Genomic DNA, 18891 nt, shown 5'->3' with positions numbered 1-18891 from the left:
ATACAATAACTCTGCATGATGTCCCTCTCTTTGTTTTTCACAGGCAGCACCACAGAGACAAGGACAAAATTAGCATTTCAGTGCTGAGCAGGGTTTTAAATAATTCTGCCTCTGAATTACATGATCAAAGAATACATGACATACAATCAATTATTATTTTTTTTTTTAATCCTAATAAAGACAATCAAAGATATATGGTTGGGTTATGAATTGAGATGTCATTCTCTGATTCTCAGATATCCTTTAGGGTAGCTACAGCAGCTAGTCAGTTAAAACTTGCATATTTTGCTCAGGAAGATTATTAAGTTCAAAATTAGGCACACAATACAGTTTTAAAGAATACAGATAAGATCGAAAATAGCACCTAAAACCCAGAAAATTATTCACTACATTATGCTAACAAAGGTTTAAAAATATATTCTCATCTCTTATTAGTGCTACAATATGATCACACACACCCCCACACACATTTTCTTTTGGATTATACAGTTATTAAAAAAAAAAAAAAAAAAAAAAAAGCTTTAGTGGTATCTGCCAATCTCTCCTATAGTAAAGACAGCGTGACTCAGAAGATTACCTACAGTCTGCAAATCCTGAATTTTGAAATTCGTGATGTTATTACAGTAGAACTTGCTGTATAAATTACAAACACACTGGTAATGGAGGGTGTTCATACTGGAGGTCTTTAACCCTGATCTTTGTGTCTTTTACAGTAGCCAGGATCCCTGCTTCCAGCTGGAAGCGGTGTGTTCAGTTATTATTAGGCTTCCCTGACTTGGCAGGTAACAAGCTGGATACACTGGCTGTCAGATGCTGAAAAAATTTTGCAGTTGGCTAGGTGATGCATTTTTCGATAAAACCTTTCGAAATCTTCCTCTTGGAAACCGTTGAATCGATTGATCTGATACTTGGCATATATCATCAGCATCCAAACCTGCATCAAGTTTGCGAAGCAGAAGTTGCTGCGATAAATTTTAATGTCAAAATGGCTGCCACAAATCTTAACGAAATTCGCCCCTAACAAACTGCTGCTGTTTGAAAACCGTTTGTCCAACAAACTCCAAACTTGGTAGGTATCATCCCAGTAACAATGGGATACAAATATGAAAATGGTGAAGTTTTATAAAACAAGATGGCCACCAGTTATACCTTTACATTTGAAATTTAAACCTGCTTCAGTTGACAAACAATTTATTTACTTGACAAACTCCAAACTTCACAAGCATCTTCCCTGATACTGACTTTTAAAAAACTGTGTTGACCGGAAACAAAAATGACCGTTTTACGCATTTTTTTTTTAGAAAACTTTCGAAATCATCTTCTTGGGAAACGGTGAAGCAATTGATCTGACACTTGGCATATATCATCAGCATCCAAACCTGCATCAAGTTTGTGAAGCAGAAGTTGCTGCGATAAATTTTAATGTCAAAATGGCTGCCACAAATCTTATCGAAACGCGCCCTTAACAGCAAACTGCTGCTATTTGAACAAAGTTTGACCAACAAACTCCATACATGGTAGTTATTGTCCCAGTAACAATGGAATATAAATGTCAAAATGGTTATGTTTTATAAAACAAGATGGCTGCCAGGTGTATGTTTACGTCTGAAATTTAAAACTGCCTCAGTTGACAAACGGTTTACTTGACTAACTCGAAACTTCACAAGCATCATCCTTGACACTGTAGCAATACAACTGACTCTTAAGAAACTCGCGTTAAACAAGATGGATGCCCGACGCATTTTTGAAAAAAAAAAAAAAACTAAACTTTCAAAAGGTTCTTCTGTGGAACAGTTGAAGTTGCTGATTTTAAACTTGGCACATTGGAGAACTAAACACGCTTAGACGGGTACTGATACTGGGGCTTGGGAGCCGTAAAACTGCCTGGCAGTTCTAGTTGTTGTTATTATTATTAATTAGTCATTTAGCAGACACTTTTATCCAAAGCGACTTACTGGAGACTAGGGGGTGAACTATGCATCACAGTAGCTGCTGCTGCAGAGTAACTGACAATAGGACCTCAGTGTTTACGTCTCATCCAAAGGACAGACCTCTTAACCTGTTAGTTTGCAACATGTGTGGGGTTCATAACTTTGAGGTCCACTGTAAGGCTAGAAAAAGAACAGCACCATTTAAGGGTGCTGTTTAGATCATTGGAGCTACTTTCAAGCAATCTGCTCATGCTACTGTGTGTGTTCTGTATGTGCCAGATGGCTGCACAGTATTGTTGCTGGTAACTTGGTCATGCAACTCATTGTTCAACTAGTCAAAGTGAATATGTTTTCTAGGTGTGGACCCAACTACAATCTGGTGTAGAAGTTCACTCCAAATCAACAGTGGGTCAGTAGAGAAGCATGAGGCGTGTCATTCTTAAATTGCATTCTCAGTTCCGTTTGCTAACATACATGTGTCAAAAAAAAAAACATGGAAATCCTGCTTATGTTTAGGGGTATTCTCAGGATATCCAAGGATATATGGTTGATGCAATCAAGGGCAATTACTCTACGCTGTAAAATTATCTTTAAAAATCCAGCTGTTGCTTAACCCAGCTGTGACAGGCTGGCTGAGGGGTGACGTCAGGCCAGATGCAGGAACAAAAAAAGGCAAAGTTACTGCAGTGCAAGACATGGCTGCATCGTTTTATTAAACACAAACAAAAATAAAAGATTTAACAAAAACAAATGCTTAGAGCACAGAAAATAAAATAATGACCAAAAATAAATCAGACAGAAAAAGTGGTCAGGCTGGACAATCGCCTTCACTGATCCTATACTGTTAGTTTTTTTAGTTTTGTTTCTAAATGCTCACTCTCATTCCTCCTCCGAAAACCCACCTCAAGCAGGGAAAATTGCAAGGTTTTTATACAGGTGACCATCTCCCGATTAGCAACAATTAATTAACTCAGGATAATATTAGCATGGGACGAGCTACCAAACCTGCCTCTGCTAGAACACACACGGCTTCGCCGTCACCAATAAATAATTCATAACAATAATATACACAAACACAAATGAGGCACAGGGAAGGAGGGGGAGAACCCGTTCTAAAAATAAACAATCAATACCTTAACAGCAGGGCTTTGCCCTGCCCCCTTTTTATGTGCAGCACTTTCCTACCTCCCTGATACACAACTCCCCTGGCCACAGCACTTCCTGCTACCATGCAGGACCAACAGAGACCCCCCCCCCCCGGGGGAGCAGAGCCGGCAGCGACCCACCCCACCCGGCGAAGCGGAGCCGGCAGCTGAGGTTTTTATCTAATACTGGCAGAGGACGAGCTACCAAACCGCCTCTGCCAGAACACATGGCTTCGCCGTCACTAATAAACAAATACAATAAATAAATCATAACAATAATATACGCAAACACAAATGATAGATGGGGAAGGGTGAGACCCCATTCTAAAAATAAATAAATATATTTAAACAGCAGGGCTTTGTCCTGCCCCTTTTTATGTGCAGGGTTTTCCTACCGCCCTGCTACACCGGCATACAGGTTGCTAAAATTAGCCCCTAATAAAAGCTTTCTCTCACAAAAGTTAAAAATCCTTCTTTATACCTAATTAGCTATGAAAACATAATAAATCAGAAACTACAATACTCCATTCCCTAGGAAATGTCCAAGTGTTTATTTTTAATAACAGATTGAAATCTTATTACAATAGACTATGGATGTTTGGGGACAATCCACACATTCCACGGTACTTGGCATTAAAACGGGCGACTGATCATAGCAATGATGTTTTCCTACTATAATGTGTTACTCATACAGACCCTGCATTATTCATCATTAACAACAGGGGGTAACAATCAGACCAACATCCTGCATCCTTATTTAGCAGTTCCTACTCCCAATTGGCACCCATTTTAGCATTCTTTCTGATTTCCTGTACAGACATCCAGATTCTTTGCCGTATCTATTATATCAGCCCTCCTGTCAAGGTTAGCGTTTTAAAAATAGCACCTTTTTTTGATGTGCTATCTTTTATTTAAATAAAATCAATACATATTACTACATACTAAAACTTAATTTCATAAAACAAACAAAAAACATATTGAACCTTTGATTCTTTATCACCTTTCATTTTAACCATGTAAGTTTTCCCAGTTTTAGAAAAAAAAAAACACGTGGTTTGACATTACCAGGGTCTGAAAGGGATATAAAGTTTGTTAAAATGGTCACATCATCAGTACTTGGATAAAAATCAAGCCTGTGGAGGAATTTAGTCAAAGCTTTTTCATTCATGCCTTTAACTCTAAAAATTGTATTTTATATCCTAACAGCCAGCTGAGCATAGGCCTCTAATATATACTGCACAAGGTTCAGCTCCTCTGAATATTTTTTATACTAAACCCAAATAATGAGGCCATAAACTGTGGTGTTACTTGCTCAATGTGCCGGATTCCCATTTGCTTCTTTTCATGTTTGTAAAGATCGCTAAATGCACTGCACTCTCCTCCTGCCACCTGGGGATCTATGGTCCCAGGAAGACAGAGACAGCTTTAATCTTCAACAAAATGCTCGTATTCCTATATCCCACTCAACATGAGTAGTAACAAATGCCATTCGACAGAGTTAATTGGAGGAAAATATTTCAGATTGAAGGCTGGCAGTTTCAATTCCTATGTGGAAGCGTTCTGCTTATTTGTGATGAATCTTTAGCTCATGAAAGGTTCCGGACTGTCAGTGGTGGGGGCTGAAGGGCTTCATTCATCTTCAAAGCAGGTACGATGACACAAGCAGCTGCAATGCCAACTTCCCCTCGCACTCAGTAACTGAACCACCTGGCCTGGAGGGAGCACACTGCACAGTGTGCTCAGAGACTGTCACAAATCATGCTAGTGCTCATCCGGACACAGAAAGGCAATTACAAAATATGACTAACACACAAAGCAGGACTGAGAGCAGTAAAAGCTCGTTTCATACCGCACTGCTGACAAGAACATGCAGTTCAAGTATAAACCGAAGCGCTATGAGGATGAGAACTATTTGCTGTACATTCTGTGCCCACAATAGAAAGTAATGTCATACAGAACATGATCAGTACATATTTTTCTAATTCACCTTAACTAAATGAAGCAAGGCAGGGGTTAGATATGGTAGATATGAAAGTGATCACACTAAGCAGCAAAGCCCTGCAACTTGGTGCTCTATTAACATGATGATTCAATAAAGAGTACGATTTAACGTCAAAAAAATCGGACATGCCTAAATTAAGTGGGAGAACAAAAACAGATCTGCATTTCTAAAAAATGTAGTACACCATAGTGAAATTTTAGCAGAGAGTTGTACAGCACAGTACATAAGTAACAGATTGGTAAATCATTGTAATAGCCAAGGTTAACTATTATAGGTAAAGCATATATGTGTATAGTAAAACCATCAAAAAAGCATAATGAACTGCAGATTTATTGTGCAAGAGCCTGAGCTAAAAACTAAAAGTAATGCATAATATTGACCCTTACCAGTTCATTATTCACATTTGGTGGGTTGCAATTCAAATGTATATGCAGACCTTGGCAAGGGTCCATAGCCTGCTTGACCTGTACATGCTATATGGTACGTTGTGTGTAAAATAAATGCTGATCGTTGGTTCAGCCTTACAAAGTCATGTCAGGCACGAGAGACATTAGTAATGAGAACAGTTCAAATAATAATATAAAATAAACCAAGTTTGTCTGAATACCCTTACAAACATAGCTGTAGATGTACTGAAGTATTGCGGCTGTCGCATTAGTCGTAAACCAGCTGCAAACGAGTCGGAAGTCTAGGGTGAAATGTACTAAACAAGCGCAGTGCTGCTAGCGAGTTTTTAGGCAATGCTTTGCAGCAGTTTTTCTTTGCAGTTCAGCCTTATATGAATATGTAATTTTGGGCATTCCTGCAGAAATTCGCAAAAATGGGGTGGAGATAATGAGGTTTCTCAAATATTATAATGGGATTTACTAAAGCTGCCGGCAACTGTGACACTTACAATTGCATCAATTTGTTAAGAACTTTTGAAAGCACATTTTAAATAGTCACAATTAGCAAACTTCTAAAAAGCAGTGTGAAAAACACTATCCCCTAACCATGGCCGCTGTGATTGCAGCAAGAAGAAAACAAAATCTTCAACTAGTGATTTGTAGGATTAGAAGAGAAAGGGTATTTCATACTAACATTACCCTCTTCGACTTTAATAAAGACCAAGTTAAGCACAGGTGCAAGCTCGGCAGCCACATAATTCTTGAGCTGCTGTCTTTTAAAAGATGGAGCCTCTCACCCAGAGAAGCCACGCAATCCCTGCAGTGGTCAAACTATTGTCCACCCTGCATTATCCTGACTCTGGGTCCTTTCGAGGAACTATGCATTTTTCAAGTGCATTGCCAGTTGTGCTCAATGCATTCTTGAGGCAAACACCCAAATACCTATTTTTCCCTAAAAGCAGGGTGTACTTACAACCCTCGAAAATAGGTATATGACATTTCTGGTTTCCCCAACATGTTGGGAGCAATAGACTGCACACATGTGCTGCTAACCCCTCCAGGTGGTGCAGGTGGTTTGTATTATTTTACACAATTTAGCCCTGCACCACTGACCAACTTAAATAAAAGCTGACAGTATAGATTTGGCTCATGAGCTACACATGATAATACGAATTAGTGGTATAATGGGACATTTGTTGCTGGTCCCTTGAAATTCGTATTAAACGAGAACTAACTGTCCTCCTGCAAGTATCATAAATAGTCAATGTGGAACCATGATCTATTTTGTGTATAGTCTAAGCTACTAAGTAGGCCAAATGACCAATGTGTACAATGCAGCAACATGATTTATTTTACCGGTAGCCTACAGGCTAAAGTAAAAAGTGTGCTAGGTATTCATTTGATTTTACTACTGTACTGTATAGGCCTACTGTACAGATTTACACACATGTTTTACATAATGTAATATGTAGCCTACCCAAATGATTTATAAATTATGTGGACCAATAAAAATGCATTAAAAGAGTTTACTGTTGATAGGACAGGATGATTAATAATGAAACAGTGTTTAAACTGGAGCTGACCTCCTTGATATCTGTCAATTTTCGTCAAGAATGAAATAGAACCAAGGGGGATAAGCAGCACAGGGCGTACAAAAGACTGAAAGCCTCTGTCACAAACCAAGACAGACAGGATCTTCTCTGGTTACCCGCTTCACACAGTACTCTTTCAGTTGTGGAGCGAGCTGGAATTGTTCACTGTATTGATGTTTAATGGATCAGTGTTATCTTTTTCCCTATCTATGGCCAGACTTTGTGCTAAAGAAGAAGAGAGCCCTGGGCAAGGTCAAGTCAAATACAGACTACAAGGATGACACCAACAGTGTTTGCTCCAGGACCTACAGACTGAGGGTCAATGTGACCCTCTCTCAATTTAGGGAAGACATTCTCTTCAATGAGGGGGTCAATAGGTTTGATGACTCAGAACCAACCACCATTTCTTATTTTATTTATTTGAAACATGCCAATAGAGCTTACTGGCCTTTTGTTTCTGAAGAACAAAAAATAAAACTGTAAAGCTGTAGATACATCCAAGGTGTCTCTACCATACTCACTTCTGGGGAAATATGTCACAGTGATGCTGGTGTAAAGGATATACATTGTACCAAATCACAATAGAACAGAGGTTTTCAATTTTTTTAAGCTGCATACCCCTTTCCCAAAAATGTAGTCTAGCAGGTATCCCCGATATGAAATAAAATGAAAACAAAAAAAAAAGTCTGTACAATAACACGACAACAAAAAGCACAAACCTGGCAGTGTGTGATGGATACAATTATAAAAGTTACTGCATTATAACGGAAAAAAAAATATTTACTTTTAGATAAAAATAGTCCCTCAAACAGGTTTCTAGCTGCTGAAACATTATATTTTATTATAATTACTAATTAAAATCAACGTAGCCTCAGTGCTAGCCTCAATCACTCAGAAATGACACAGGACTATTCCATGATGGCAAATTGCAATAATGTACTTTTATTGAGAATAAAATTATAGAAGATAAAGTTCACTATCTAGCATCTCTAAAGCTGAACTTATTACAAAAACATGTTATTGGCATTTAATTCTTGGTGACAAACATACAGTACTCATGCCAATTAAAATAAACGCTTAGCTAGTATCAGTGTTATGGATGTCCCTGCTTGTAACGACACAAATCACTAACGATGCAGGGAAATTGGAGAGCTTCAATTGCAAGACACTTTTGGCATTTTTAATCTGACAGTATTTCGTCTTGATCACATTTTTCTACTAATATACTAGCAGTGAGCCAACACTCCAAATTTTTTCACTGGATTGAAAGTTAAAAACTCTTACACCAGAGGTAACGGCTTGTCAAATTAGACCGCATGGCAATGCTTCGGTTTTTGATTGGCCATACATTACGTATTTTGAAATTAACAAATAGTAATAAACTTTAATCGGGTCATTGAAAAAATAAATAGATTTGCAGGCAGGAACTAACACAGGAAATAAAATTAAAGACCAGACTTTTAGTTTTTTTTTTTTTTTTTTTTTTTTTTTTTTTTAAATATGAACTTTTATTTTTTTTAATCCCAGACAGACTGCAGTAATCGCCCAACTGTTTATATGACATTTAAACAGCAGGGCTTATTAAAAACATACTTATTTAATATGTAAATTGTGTGCACTGAACGCTCTGTCACAGCACGTCAGTATGGTGTTAGAAATTAAATGTTGATTACATGGCAAAAGTTTGCAATAGAATGGCAAGTGGTTCTAAATAAAGTCGCGTTGTCCGCCATTTCAGAATATTTCTCGCGTATCCCACTTTACAAACCGCTGCATCAGAAGAAACCACATTACCAAGAGATAGTTTAAGTTTTTTTTGTTTTTTTTTTGTCTTTTACTGTTTTATTGAAATTTTTACAAAGAATTTCCTGGGACTTCATCTCTGCGTTAATGAATACCCTTATGCGGAGGGAACTGGGCCTCCCTGGGGCATGACGGGCACATCTGGCTTGGCTCCCCTTCTGCTCAGAGATGGGGGTGGTGGGCAGAACCTCGTCCTTGGGCTCAACAATGCTGACATGATCAGGCAGAGGCTTCTTGGGGCCGATCTTGCCGCTTGGATCCCAGGGCAGCATGATCTTTACTTTGATACCCAGCACACCCTGCCTGAGCAGGACGTGGCGGACAGCGGTATCAACATAGTAGTTGACTGGGTCACCACTGTGGATCGTCAGGCCATCCACAAACTTCATGAACTTGGCTCTCTGGCCTCTCAGTTTCCCAGAAACGACGACTTCGCAGCCCTTAGCACCACTCTCCATGATAAAACGGAGAACACCGTAGCAGGCTTTTCGCACAGCCAGACCCCCGGAGCAGTTTAATAGTAGTAGTATTTAAATGCCACTGACATTGTCCTGACAGGTAAATTCTTACCTTCCTGCTGCCCCGCTATCTTGACAATTTCCATCTCAAAAACAGCATTTTTTTTGATATTTTTCATTCTTCGCCCCAAAAAAAGTTTTTAAAAACTGTCCAGAAAATGTAATTTGCTTTATTTTTACAACACACGTTGACGTTGTTGATATGATAAATGCGTATATCTGCTTCAGATACTGTATTTAATCCCCCCCCCCCCACCCCCAAGGTTAAATGGGAGGTTAAACGATTTTAAACTCTATTACAGAATAATTTCCTTTATTCAGATTTCAGTGGTGTTTTCTCAATGCAAGATGTATTGTAGGCATATATACAGTGCTGTATAAAATCACATACACTATAATATATATATCACACACACACACACACACAGACTGTAAGGGAGGATGTGCGCGCATTCTACTGGACTGCAGAATAATGGCACGGGAGTTTAATTATGAAAACACAAGTGTAAACGAGTAAAAAAGAAGATTAGCCGGTGGTCAGACGTGTATTGGTATTGCGCCTGGTCTGGGAAAATACAGCGGGCCATTTTTTATTTCAAGGGGCATTGGCGCAATGGTGCGGTCTAGCACAAACATTGCACCAAGATATCTCCAATGGCATCTCAATGCACCCTGCCAAAACTGGTATAAACAGCTGTCAAAACTGATAGATTAAAGTTAAATTGTGCAAAAAATAATAATATTGCTCTAAAATTTACATATCTTAATACACACTGGTTGCTAACAGAGTATGAAGAAAATATTTAATTCATTCACCAATAAGCATTTCCTCGATCATCCCCAAAACAAAGTCACATGACCGTAATAAGGCAGCCATATCAAGTCCAAGGTAAAGCAACGTATTTTGCTTGTAGCTTTTACATAAAGTGACTGTTACAGTTTCCAGAAGACTGCAATATTAAATTTGCTAGCTGAAATGGTTTTATCAGTTTGTAGAACCTGCCTGTTACACACTGTCAGGGAGATGCTTCATAATAATCATAATCACAACTGCAGTAAATCACAAGAGGTATTTAAAGCAAGAATATAAAAGCAAGTTATAAAAAGCGTTGTCTTTGTATTTAAGTGCAGTGTCAGGGGTAAAGGTGCAATACTGAGATGCATAATCGTTACCAATAACTCCCCAGAGAATGGAGAAAGGGAATGCATTTCACAATCTGACTAACTTAATCTAGTAAGGTTACAATATGAATACTAAAAGCTGAAGGCAGCCCAGTTTACATAATATGTATATAGAGCAGAGCACTGTATGAAACAATCGGATCTGATGCCTGTGTCTCAAAGGTACACTATAACTAGGGTTTCTGTCCATCTCTCACACAGAAAATCATATTTTGGCTTTGGGGTTGTACTTGGTTTACTTTCACAATAAGCAAGAAATGAAATCTCCATGATCAATTTTATGACACCGAGAGACATAAAACTACCAATAATTCCGGAAAATACCGACAACTCACCGGAGATGCATGAAGTTGGCGTGACGTCACTAGGGGAACACATACAAGGAACAGAGGAGAGATATACATGGCTTCAGCTTATACATGTGAAAGCGATCATTACGAATTTCTCCGACGTTTCGAGTAGTCTGGATTACAACTAGGACAGTGGGAGTGTGATGTGTAAAGAAAGAAATTGTGGGGAGCATGAATAAATGATCCGAGGCCCGATTCCGAACTGAACCTCCAGCAGGAGAAAATAATCACGCTGGCATGACAAATGCGAGTGACACATCTCCCTTGTATGCAGGTGGCAATTCTGAAAGTTGTTCTTGTACACAGTTAACCCCGGCTAGCAGTTCATTTGTGGCAATAAAAAAGTGTATTTCTATATTTGGTTTGTTGTACCATTTATATCTTTCAAATAGTGTTTATCGTTTCCCACCCAATTAAAAAAATAAAGCAGTTTATATTACAGGGCTAAGATGACTTGCATGGTCACGTATAGCTCTTCAACTTCATTCATGAATTAAATTTCCTTGATTTAGTGAAATGAAATAGGCCTAACCTCCTTGTGAACTTCACGGAATTATTCTTTCTTGGCAGAAGCCCTTACCCAGTAACGTGCATATGAACATTACCTTAAATAACATTGAAATTCAAACGCTTACCTAAAAAAGCTGGATGAGTGGATTCATTCTTTTGATGTCTGCATCAGAAATCTTGATCACGCAATATGTTTGTACTGGTTTTCTCTGATGTACTGTTTTTATTAAGTCAGTAATATGAAAGCCGTGCTCATGTTTTTTCAGTTTTGGGCCACGGAGTTTGATAACGGTATATTGTAAAATAATAATAATAATATCTGACGCCAGAAAAAACAAATGCAACACTTGCAGAGAACTGATTATGCGCAGTGGATAGTCTAGTAGTATTGAGCACTAGTGCACAGGGTAAGAAAAAAAATCCAAGGTAATCATGGTTATATCTATATGAAGTGTCTTATAGATGCAGCTATTGAAAAATGTGTTTTTGATATAAAAGTAAAAAATTGTTTAACTAAGGCTGGTAAAAAAAAAAAAAGTTGTCAGGGGAAAATGAATCAATGGTCACTTAACTTGATGACTGTCTTCGTGAACAGCTGTCTTTGTAAAGGCCTGCGTGTGTTTGTGTACCAGTGTCTAACAAGAGAAAAAATAAAATGTGTACCAGTCAGAAACCAACAAACAAAAGCTTTAGTCTCCGTGTTGGATGAAATGATCCTTGCATTGTGCACTGATGAACTCGATTTTACTTTCACAGAATACACTGAGTTTTTCATGCAATGCATTCCCTTGCGCCTATCTGAGGTGAAACGTATTTGGCATCGTTGAACCATCGTGAAATTGGCCTGCATGTATGATCGCTTTGTTTATGCCATTGACATATGCCTGCATGTTTATGGTTGGTGTTTTCCCCTAGTGTCACAGATGTCAAGATTCAAAATCAGGGCTTTTTGGCGGAAGCACTCAAAACAAGCTTTACGATTGTTAATTTCTTAGTTACAGCGCAAAAGTATAAATGATATAAATATATATTATTTTTTAGAACACTATTATAGTGTAGTTTAATAAAATATAAATCAGATTATAATGTGAAATAGGTGACATATGGACTTTAAATCGGGGTATATCCAATAAACACTGGAAATGGTTACTCAATTCAAGTTGACTTGACCTCTTTCTCTGAAAAAATAAAATAACCTTTACCAAAGCGTTCCCAGTACAGTTGGGCAACGTCCCTCCCTCCTGACTTGTATCTGTCATTGATTAATTCTAAATGCTTTAAAACCACCTCAGCTACTGAACGGCAGCAAATTCATACATTTCTATTGGAAGATTGTAACAAACTTACAAGATTTCAATTAGAAACAGCCTAAAAACCTAAGAAAAACAATAATTTCATACAGTACTGGTATATAAAATGCGAAAGACCCAGAAAAATAAAGATTTACATAAAAGCGCAAATAGGTAAAAATAAGCACAGAAAAATGAAACGAATAAAAACAGAAGCCCTAACTATAACCTATTCCCAATGCAATCCAGACCTGAACACTGTAAGACACACCATAATAGGAATCTGGCAGTTTTCAATGCTCTTAGTTCACCTAGTATACACAATTTCAGATCTATCCAACAAGCCTTCACAGAACTACAAACATTGGACAAATGTGTATTAGTCACAGGCATACAACTGGGTGTACTGCAGTCTGCATTTATCACTGAATTGTGCAATGCAGTAGAAAACTGCATGAGCACAGCAGAAAGATATCTGCTATTGGTAATGCCATACAGAAAACTGCAATAGCAAATTTAGAATCCAAAATCTTTTAGTAAATGGAGATGCAATAAATTGATCCATGGTCCCCTGATCAATACTGGGTAATATACTAGCAGTGAAATGCATTTTAAAACAACTCTCCAGCTGTCTAGTTGAGAGTTAGGGCCCCTTGTATGGTATTAGCAGCTACTAATTATTGATTTTACACATCATTACAGAAAACGACCTTGCTAAATTACTACAAAATCACAAAAATGAAAAACATAAAAGTGTTGATGGCGAGCTTGTTCTAAGGATTAGTTTTTTCGTTGAATTCAGCTGTTTAATTCAGGTACTACTTTCTTTCCCAACTTATCCCTGTTATATAATAGGCATACACCATGAAAGTTCATAGGCTGCTACAGTTACTCCATGAATGAGGACAGCCATAAACATCTCCCTAGACCCCTCTGGGTGCTTGTCGGTTATTGGGCTCTCCTTAGTAGTGGAATAACTAAAGTACTCTATTAAAACAACATCATGAAAAATGTGTATCAAGTATTCAGTCTATAATATGTTAGAAAGGGAAAGATTTCAGCAATCTTGTTATTTGATTCCAAGTGCCAAAGTCTCCTCTTAGTTTAAAATCACACCAGGGTTATATAGCTCCAGGCTTCTTGAGTTTGGCTTCAAAGAACAATGGAGTAAAACTATCCACTACTGACAAACAAACATCTAAATAAAAGCTATTCTGGTACTAAAACTCACACTCATTGCAAAATAAAACCAAAATCAGTTTTTATTATAATTTTCATTGCACAATTTTTAATATCATTGTCTGCCTCTTAAAAGGGCATGTTGTGTATTTTAGTACAGGCTCTTTTTCCTGACAGTAAGCGATCAGCTGGCAGGTGCTTCTGAATCCAGGCTACTGATACTTCGGGTGACAGTCTGGTTTTCCAGCCCAGCTTCTCTGAACAGTGTTAATGACTGAAGAATGATCAATTTAAAAACACCTTGCAGACTTGCCATGACAGTGACAGACAGAGCTACATCAGTTGTTTCTATTATTTTGTCCACATTTGTTTCTCCAAAATTGAGGAGAGCAATAGGTTTGTTTGCTAGGATTATGGTATTTTTTATTCATCCATTTCAAAATGAGGTATGACCTCTTTTGTCTCATCAACACTTCTATCAGGTGATGCAATACAGGCATAAACACTGGAGGTCATTCAGAGCGACTAGCGAACCCACGTTAGGAGGAGCAGTGAAGCAACAAGGACTTGATGAGAAACAGCCATTTCTTATTCCCAGCAGTTAGAATGTTCTTATTCTTAGCAAACAGATTCTAAACACCGATTTAGCCAGCATGGCAGGGATTAAAACATAGACAAAGTACTTTTTTTCTGCTATGACTCTGAACCTGTGAACCACAAATACATTAATGGTAATTTTTTGTTGTTTGTTTATAATTAATACATAAAGTAGACTGTGTGTGGGTGTATTCAGGGCTTGAAACTTGTACTAGCTCTATCCTAGTCCAGGGTTTCAGAATTTACTAAGGTCTATTACTGAATTGACCAGGTACCAGGAGTTTGAACAATAGGGTCCCAGTAACTCTGCTCTGAACTGATCACAATAATCAAAGCATGAATAAATCACACCTGAATCTATGTGTTTACTAATGTATTTAAAACATCAGTCTTCGCTCCTGATCATTTGCATAATATACTTAATTTACGGTTGTTCTGAAGACCAGGACTACGTGTAGCACTAGTGCAATTTTCAAGCCATGTGTATTAATGCAAAATTATCATGTGAACGTTAGGTCAAAATGATTCTTACCAATTACAATGCACTGTGGTGGTTTTTAGGTTTCTTTTTTTAGGAATACAGCTACAAAGAGTCCAGTGAAACTTTGTCCCAGATATTTTCACTCACATTCCAACTGTATGATGTCATTTTTAATATAGTAACTACGTTATACTTATTCCATTCAGGATCCAGAATCACAATTACCCAAATAACAAGCTTTTCAGAGCCATTAAAAAGCTGTGTGAAATGTTTACTAAAGCAAATAGAACATTTCTCCTTTGAAATCGCTAGAGAAAAATGTTCAAATAAAACAAACACAACAAAGCACTAGAAGCCAGCTAAGTATACTCTGCTACAGTCACAAAAGCAGCCTGTTTGCACGGGGGAGGTTTTCAAAGGTGTCACCCACATCATGACATATTTCACTTGTCAGTTTAAATGGCCTTTTAAACAACTGAAACACCACATAAGAAAATGCCAGCCTCATGTTTATTTTAAGGGTTCAAACAAAAGTAATATTCCGGAACATCCAATCCTCGGCATTGAATTGGATTTTCAATTGTTTAGATTTTTTTTGGCTTTGAGCTTGTCTCAAGAATCCTAAGCGCGGCGAGTAACAGCCTTCCTCATTCCTTTTATCATGGGACAATGCGACCTTTCAACTACCCCACCTATTTACATGTAGAGTAGGTGGGGATAGCACAGTTGAAAGGTCACACAATTTTAATGGAATGAGGAAGGCGTTTAGGTCACGGCCGTTAATGTTCTCCAGACAAGCTCAATGCAGCTCAAAGCCAGGTAAAGGCAAGGCATGGGGAGAAACATAACCCAGAACCACTCAGAATTATTGAAAACATCATAAACTAGTAGAGGAAATGCATAAAATGTTATTAAAATGGCATCTGAAGATAACTCCTTTTTAACCCTGTGTCTTTCAAACACAATGTCTGGAAGGATGTCCCGGACCCTGTCCTACACAGTCTTTCCTGTGCATCTGATGTCCATGAAGCACTCACCCTTCTAACCGGACGTCAGGTAAAGATCTGTTGAGAGCGATCATCTCACTGGCCATGAGGTTGAACTGGTTGATTTTAAACATCTCCTTCATCTTTTCCTGGTTATCTTTAGGGATCACTACGGGTTTGCCCATCTCCCCAGGGCCTTCCTGAGGCTTCTGGATCACCACTAGAGCAAGACACAAGCAAGGAGAAATGTTAGCGCACAGTCTCATTTTATCAATGAGAGCGAAACATGAGATTAAAAAGACCAAACTCTTACTGAAGAGTGTAGCCTAGTCTGCCCAGCCTGGCAGGAACAGAGAAGGAGAGCAACTATAAATTAGAGGGAGACACACTCATTTAGGCTCTTTGGTTTGTTTTCCCAGGAAGGTGTAATTGCATAACAGCTGCTTCAAGTTTATAGCGATTTTATCTCCTCTCTGAACGCCACGGGCCTGGGAATTTAATATACTTTTTATTTAATCTTCCTATTCCAAGTTCTTTCAATAAGCGTTAGAAAATGACAAAATCAGAACCCTTAGGGGGCATGCTCTAAAATGCACAAGGTCTTTGGTAACAGTTGAGTTTTCAAATTGTGACACTGGAAACTAAAATGGTAGCGAGACAGGAACATTTGAACATCCATGAATGCCAAATGAAGAAAATATCTCGGCAAAACAAAAAATTAAAAAACCTGAAAAGAAAATATAAGAATCTGCATACAACAATGGTTAATTTCCAGTGTTCTGTTTCCACTGTGCATATATGGCTCCAGTTCGTACATTACCATCTATTTTTATTTCTATTATTAAAGTATTAGGGCCTTCCCAGGAAAACATAACATTTGATCATACTGTGCATCAGGAGAACCCAATCACCACAAAAACACAGACTTGCCATTCACTTGATTTCAAACACTTCACAAAATACAGTTTCAATGGAATGGCCCATCAGCTATACAACCGATTCCTGTATATTGCTTTCCATAAAACAAAAATAAAAAATAAAAAAGCATGTGAGAAAACGGTGCTTTTGTACAAGTTGGTCTCACTGCACATGAACTCTAAATGCCACTCAAAAAAAAAAAAAAAAAAAAAAACAGGGTTTCAAATTTATACAAGCTCCTCAGCTTGAATGAAACATTTCGTTGTTGTGGGTTTTACATCACTGAAACACTGTTTACACACGGACATCTGTTTGAGGGCATTATGTTTGTTGATTATGAAAACAGGAGGTTAAAGTCTCTCAAGACTTGTAACAGGGGTTTGTCCTTGTGTTACCATGACAATTTTCATTGGATTTCTTCATTCAAAATCCACAACACCACAATCCATCCTATTGAAATAGAAACAGTCCTGTGTTCTGTCTATGTTATCTTTACACACAATGCTCTGGAACCAGGCTATTTCTTATTTGAAGCCATCTGTGGCAATTTCAGGTATCGGTAAATGGCTTAAAAACAGCAGGCATAGTATTGAAACTTAACGTGCCATTGTATCAGAATTCTCTCAGCAGTATGCATGGCTCCCACTGTAGTCTGAAAATAAACCTGCTACTGTAACTAGCAATAAGACTGTCAAACTTTAAATGTTTTAGTTGATTTCCAGTAGAAGCTACCATTTACTGACAGCTTCAATTAAAATTGTCAACAAACAGCACGCTCTACAATATGAATTACAATATATTACACAGAGCAATCCCTCTCATTATGGAATCAGAACAGTTGTGCGGTTCATGAAAAAAAAAAGCCTTGTTTATTTAGGTAATACCTTTTGAGTAATTTGGGTTTACATGTTGTGGGCTGGCTGAGGTCTACCCCTCTAAATAGGGTGTTTTGCTTTGGGTTTCTAAATAAAATATGGTTTTGGGTTGGTTTCTAAATAAGGTGATTAATGTGTTTAATTGGATGGTAGGGCTGGGAGGTTAGACCTACCTGCTTGCCTAATTAAAAGGAATGTGCAGGCGGTGGCCAGGGGTGAATTGAACAATTGAAATTCATCCTACCAAAGTTTATGTAGGTTATGCAGGAAGAAGGTTCCTGAAGCAGGCCCTCCCTTTCAGTGGGAGTAGTGCTTGGTCACCTTTTATTTTCTAGCTGTTTTTGTTTTGCCTTTTTGTTATTGGTGTACTGGACTGTGAATGTCCTCCTGCACTTGAACTGGCATTGCTGTTACCCCAGCAGTGGCCACCAACACTGCAACTGCCTGTAAAATAAATAAAACCTGGAAGCCCGAGCGGTGTTTCAAAGTCAAACCCTCTGTGTCTCTCACGTTTCTCAGTGTATACCCACACAGTAACAGGGTACCCCTGTTATATATGTACTTTTCTTTTAAGGAGAGAAAGTCTCCTTCCTAATGCAATTAATATTAAAATACAGGAGGGTACATTTATTTCATCCGAAAATGCAACCTAACTTAAGCAGCGAGCAGCAACGTCACAGAGCGCGTCGGTCTTCCAATTAAAGCTACAGTACCACATTAGTTGTGCAGTACATAACAGAGTACCATCATTTTTACTGCATTCAGAATAAAATAACACATCAAATAGCAACCTCAATATTCTACTTTTGTTTAATTCTAACAAATAACATTAACAAATGTTATTTACAGATACAAAGGTTATTTTTAAGATTCTTCTGTTGACCTTCAAGGCTGAAGCTTCAGTTGCGGTTTACTTAATATATACAGTACCGTTTAACACGTACAGTTTCTCTGTTCCACAGGTAGATATTCTGTGCAAATAAGGTACGTCTGGGTCAGTAAATGACTGTCACGACAGCATTTGTAACGTCGGGCACGAAAGACAGTTGCTGTTTACTTTTATTCTATGTTTTTTGTTGGCACAGCCATTGAGCAGTTTAAACGTGTAACGTATACAATATACATTTGTAATATGGTACTAATTACA

General features: G+C 38.0%; 1 protein-coding gene and 1 pseudogene across 4 annotated transcripts in view; both read right to left on the bottom strand.

Moving 5' to 3' along the window:
- The window catches only part of galnt1 (UDP-N-acetyl-alpha-D-galactosamine:polypeptide N-acetylgalactosaminyltransferase 1), a 235325-nt gene that overhangs the window by 99177 nt on the left and 117257 nt on the right, over positions 1 to 18891 (bottom strand). For all 4 annotated transcript variants that reach the window (XM_041248207.1, XM_041248209.1, XM_041248208.1 and 1 more), the window contains one exon: positions 16003 to 16171. In XM_041248207.1, the coding sequence (XP_041104141.1) occupies positions 16003 to 16171 (169 nt within the window). The remainder of the gene's footprint in view (positions 1 to 16002; positions 16172 to 18891) is intronic.
- LOC121314695 lies at positions 8915 to 9380 on the bottom strand (annotated as a pseudogene).

Source organism: Polyodon spathula, chromosome 4 (assembly GCF_017654505.1).
Source record: "Polyodon spathula isolate WHYD16114869_AA chromosome 4, ASM1765450v1, whole genome shotgun sequence".
NCBI classification, from domain to species: domain Eukaryota; kingdom Metazoa; phylum Chordata; class Actinopteri; order Acipenseriformes; family Polyodontidae; genus Polyodon; species Polyodon spathula.
The sequence above is the reverse complement of the archived record's forward strand: the minus strand, read 5'-3'. Positions and strand labels throughout refer to the sequence as shown.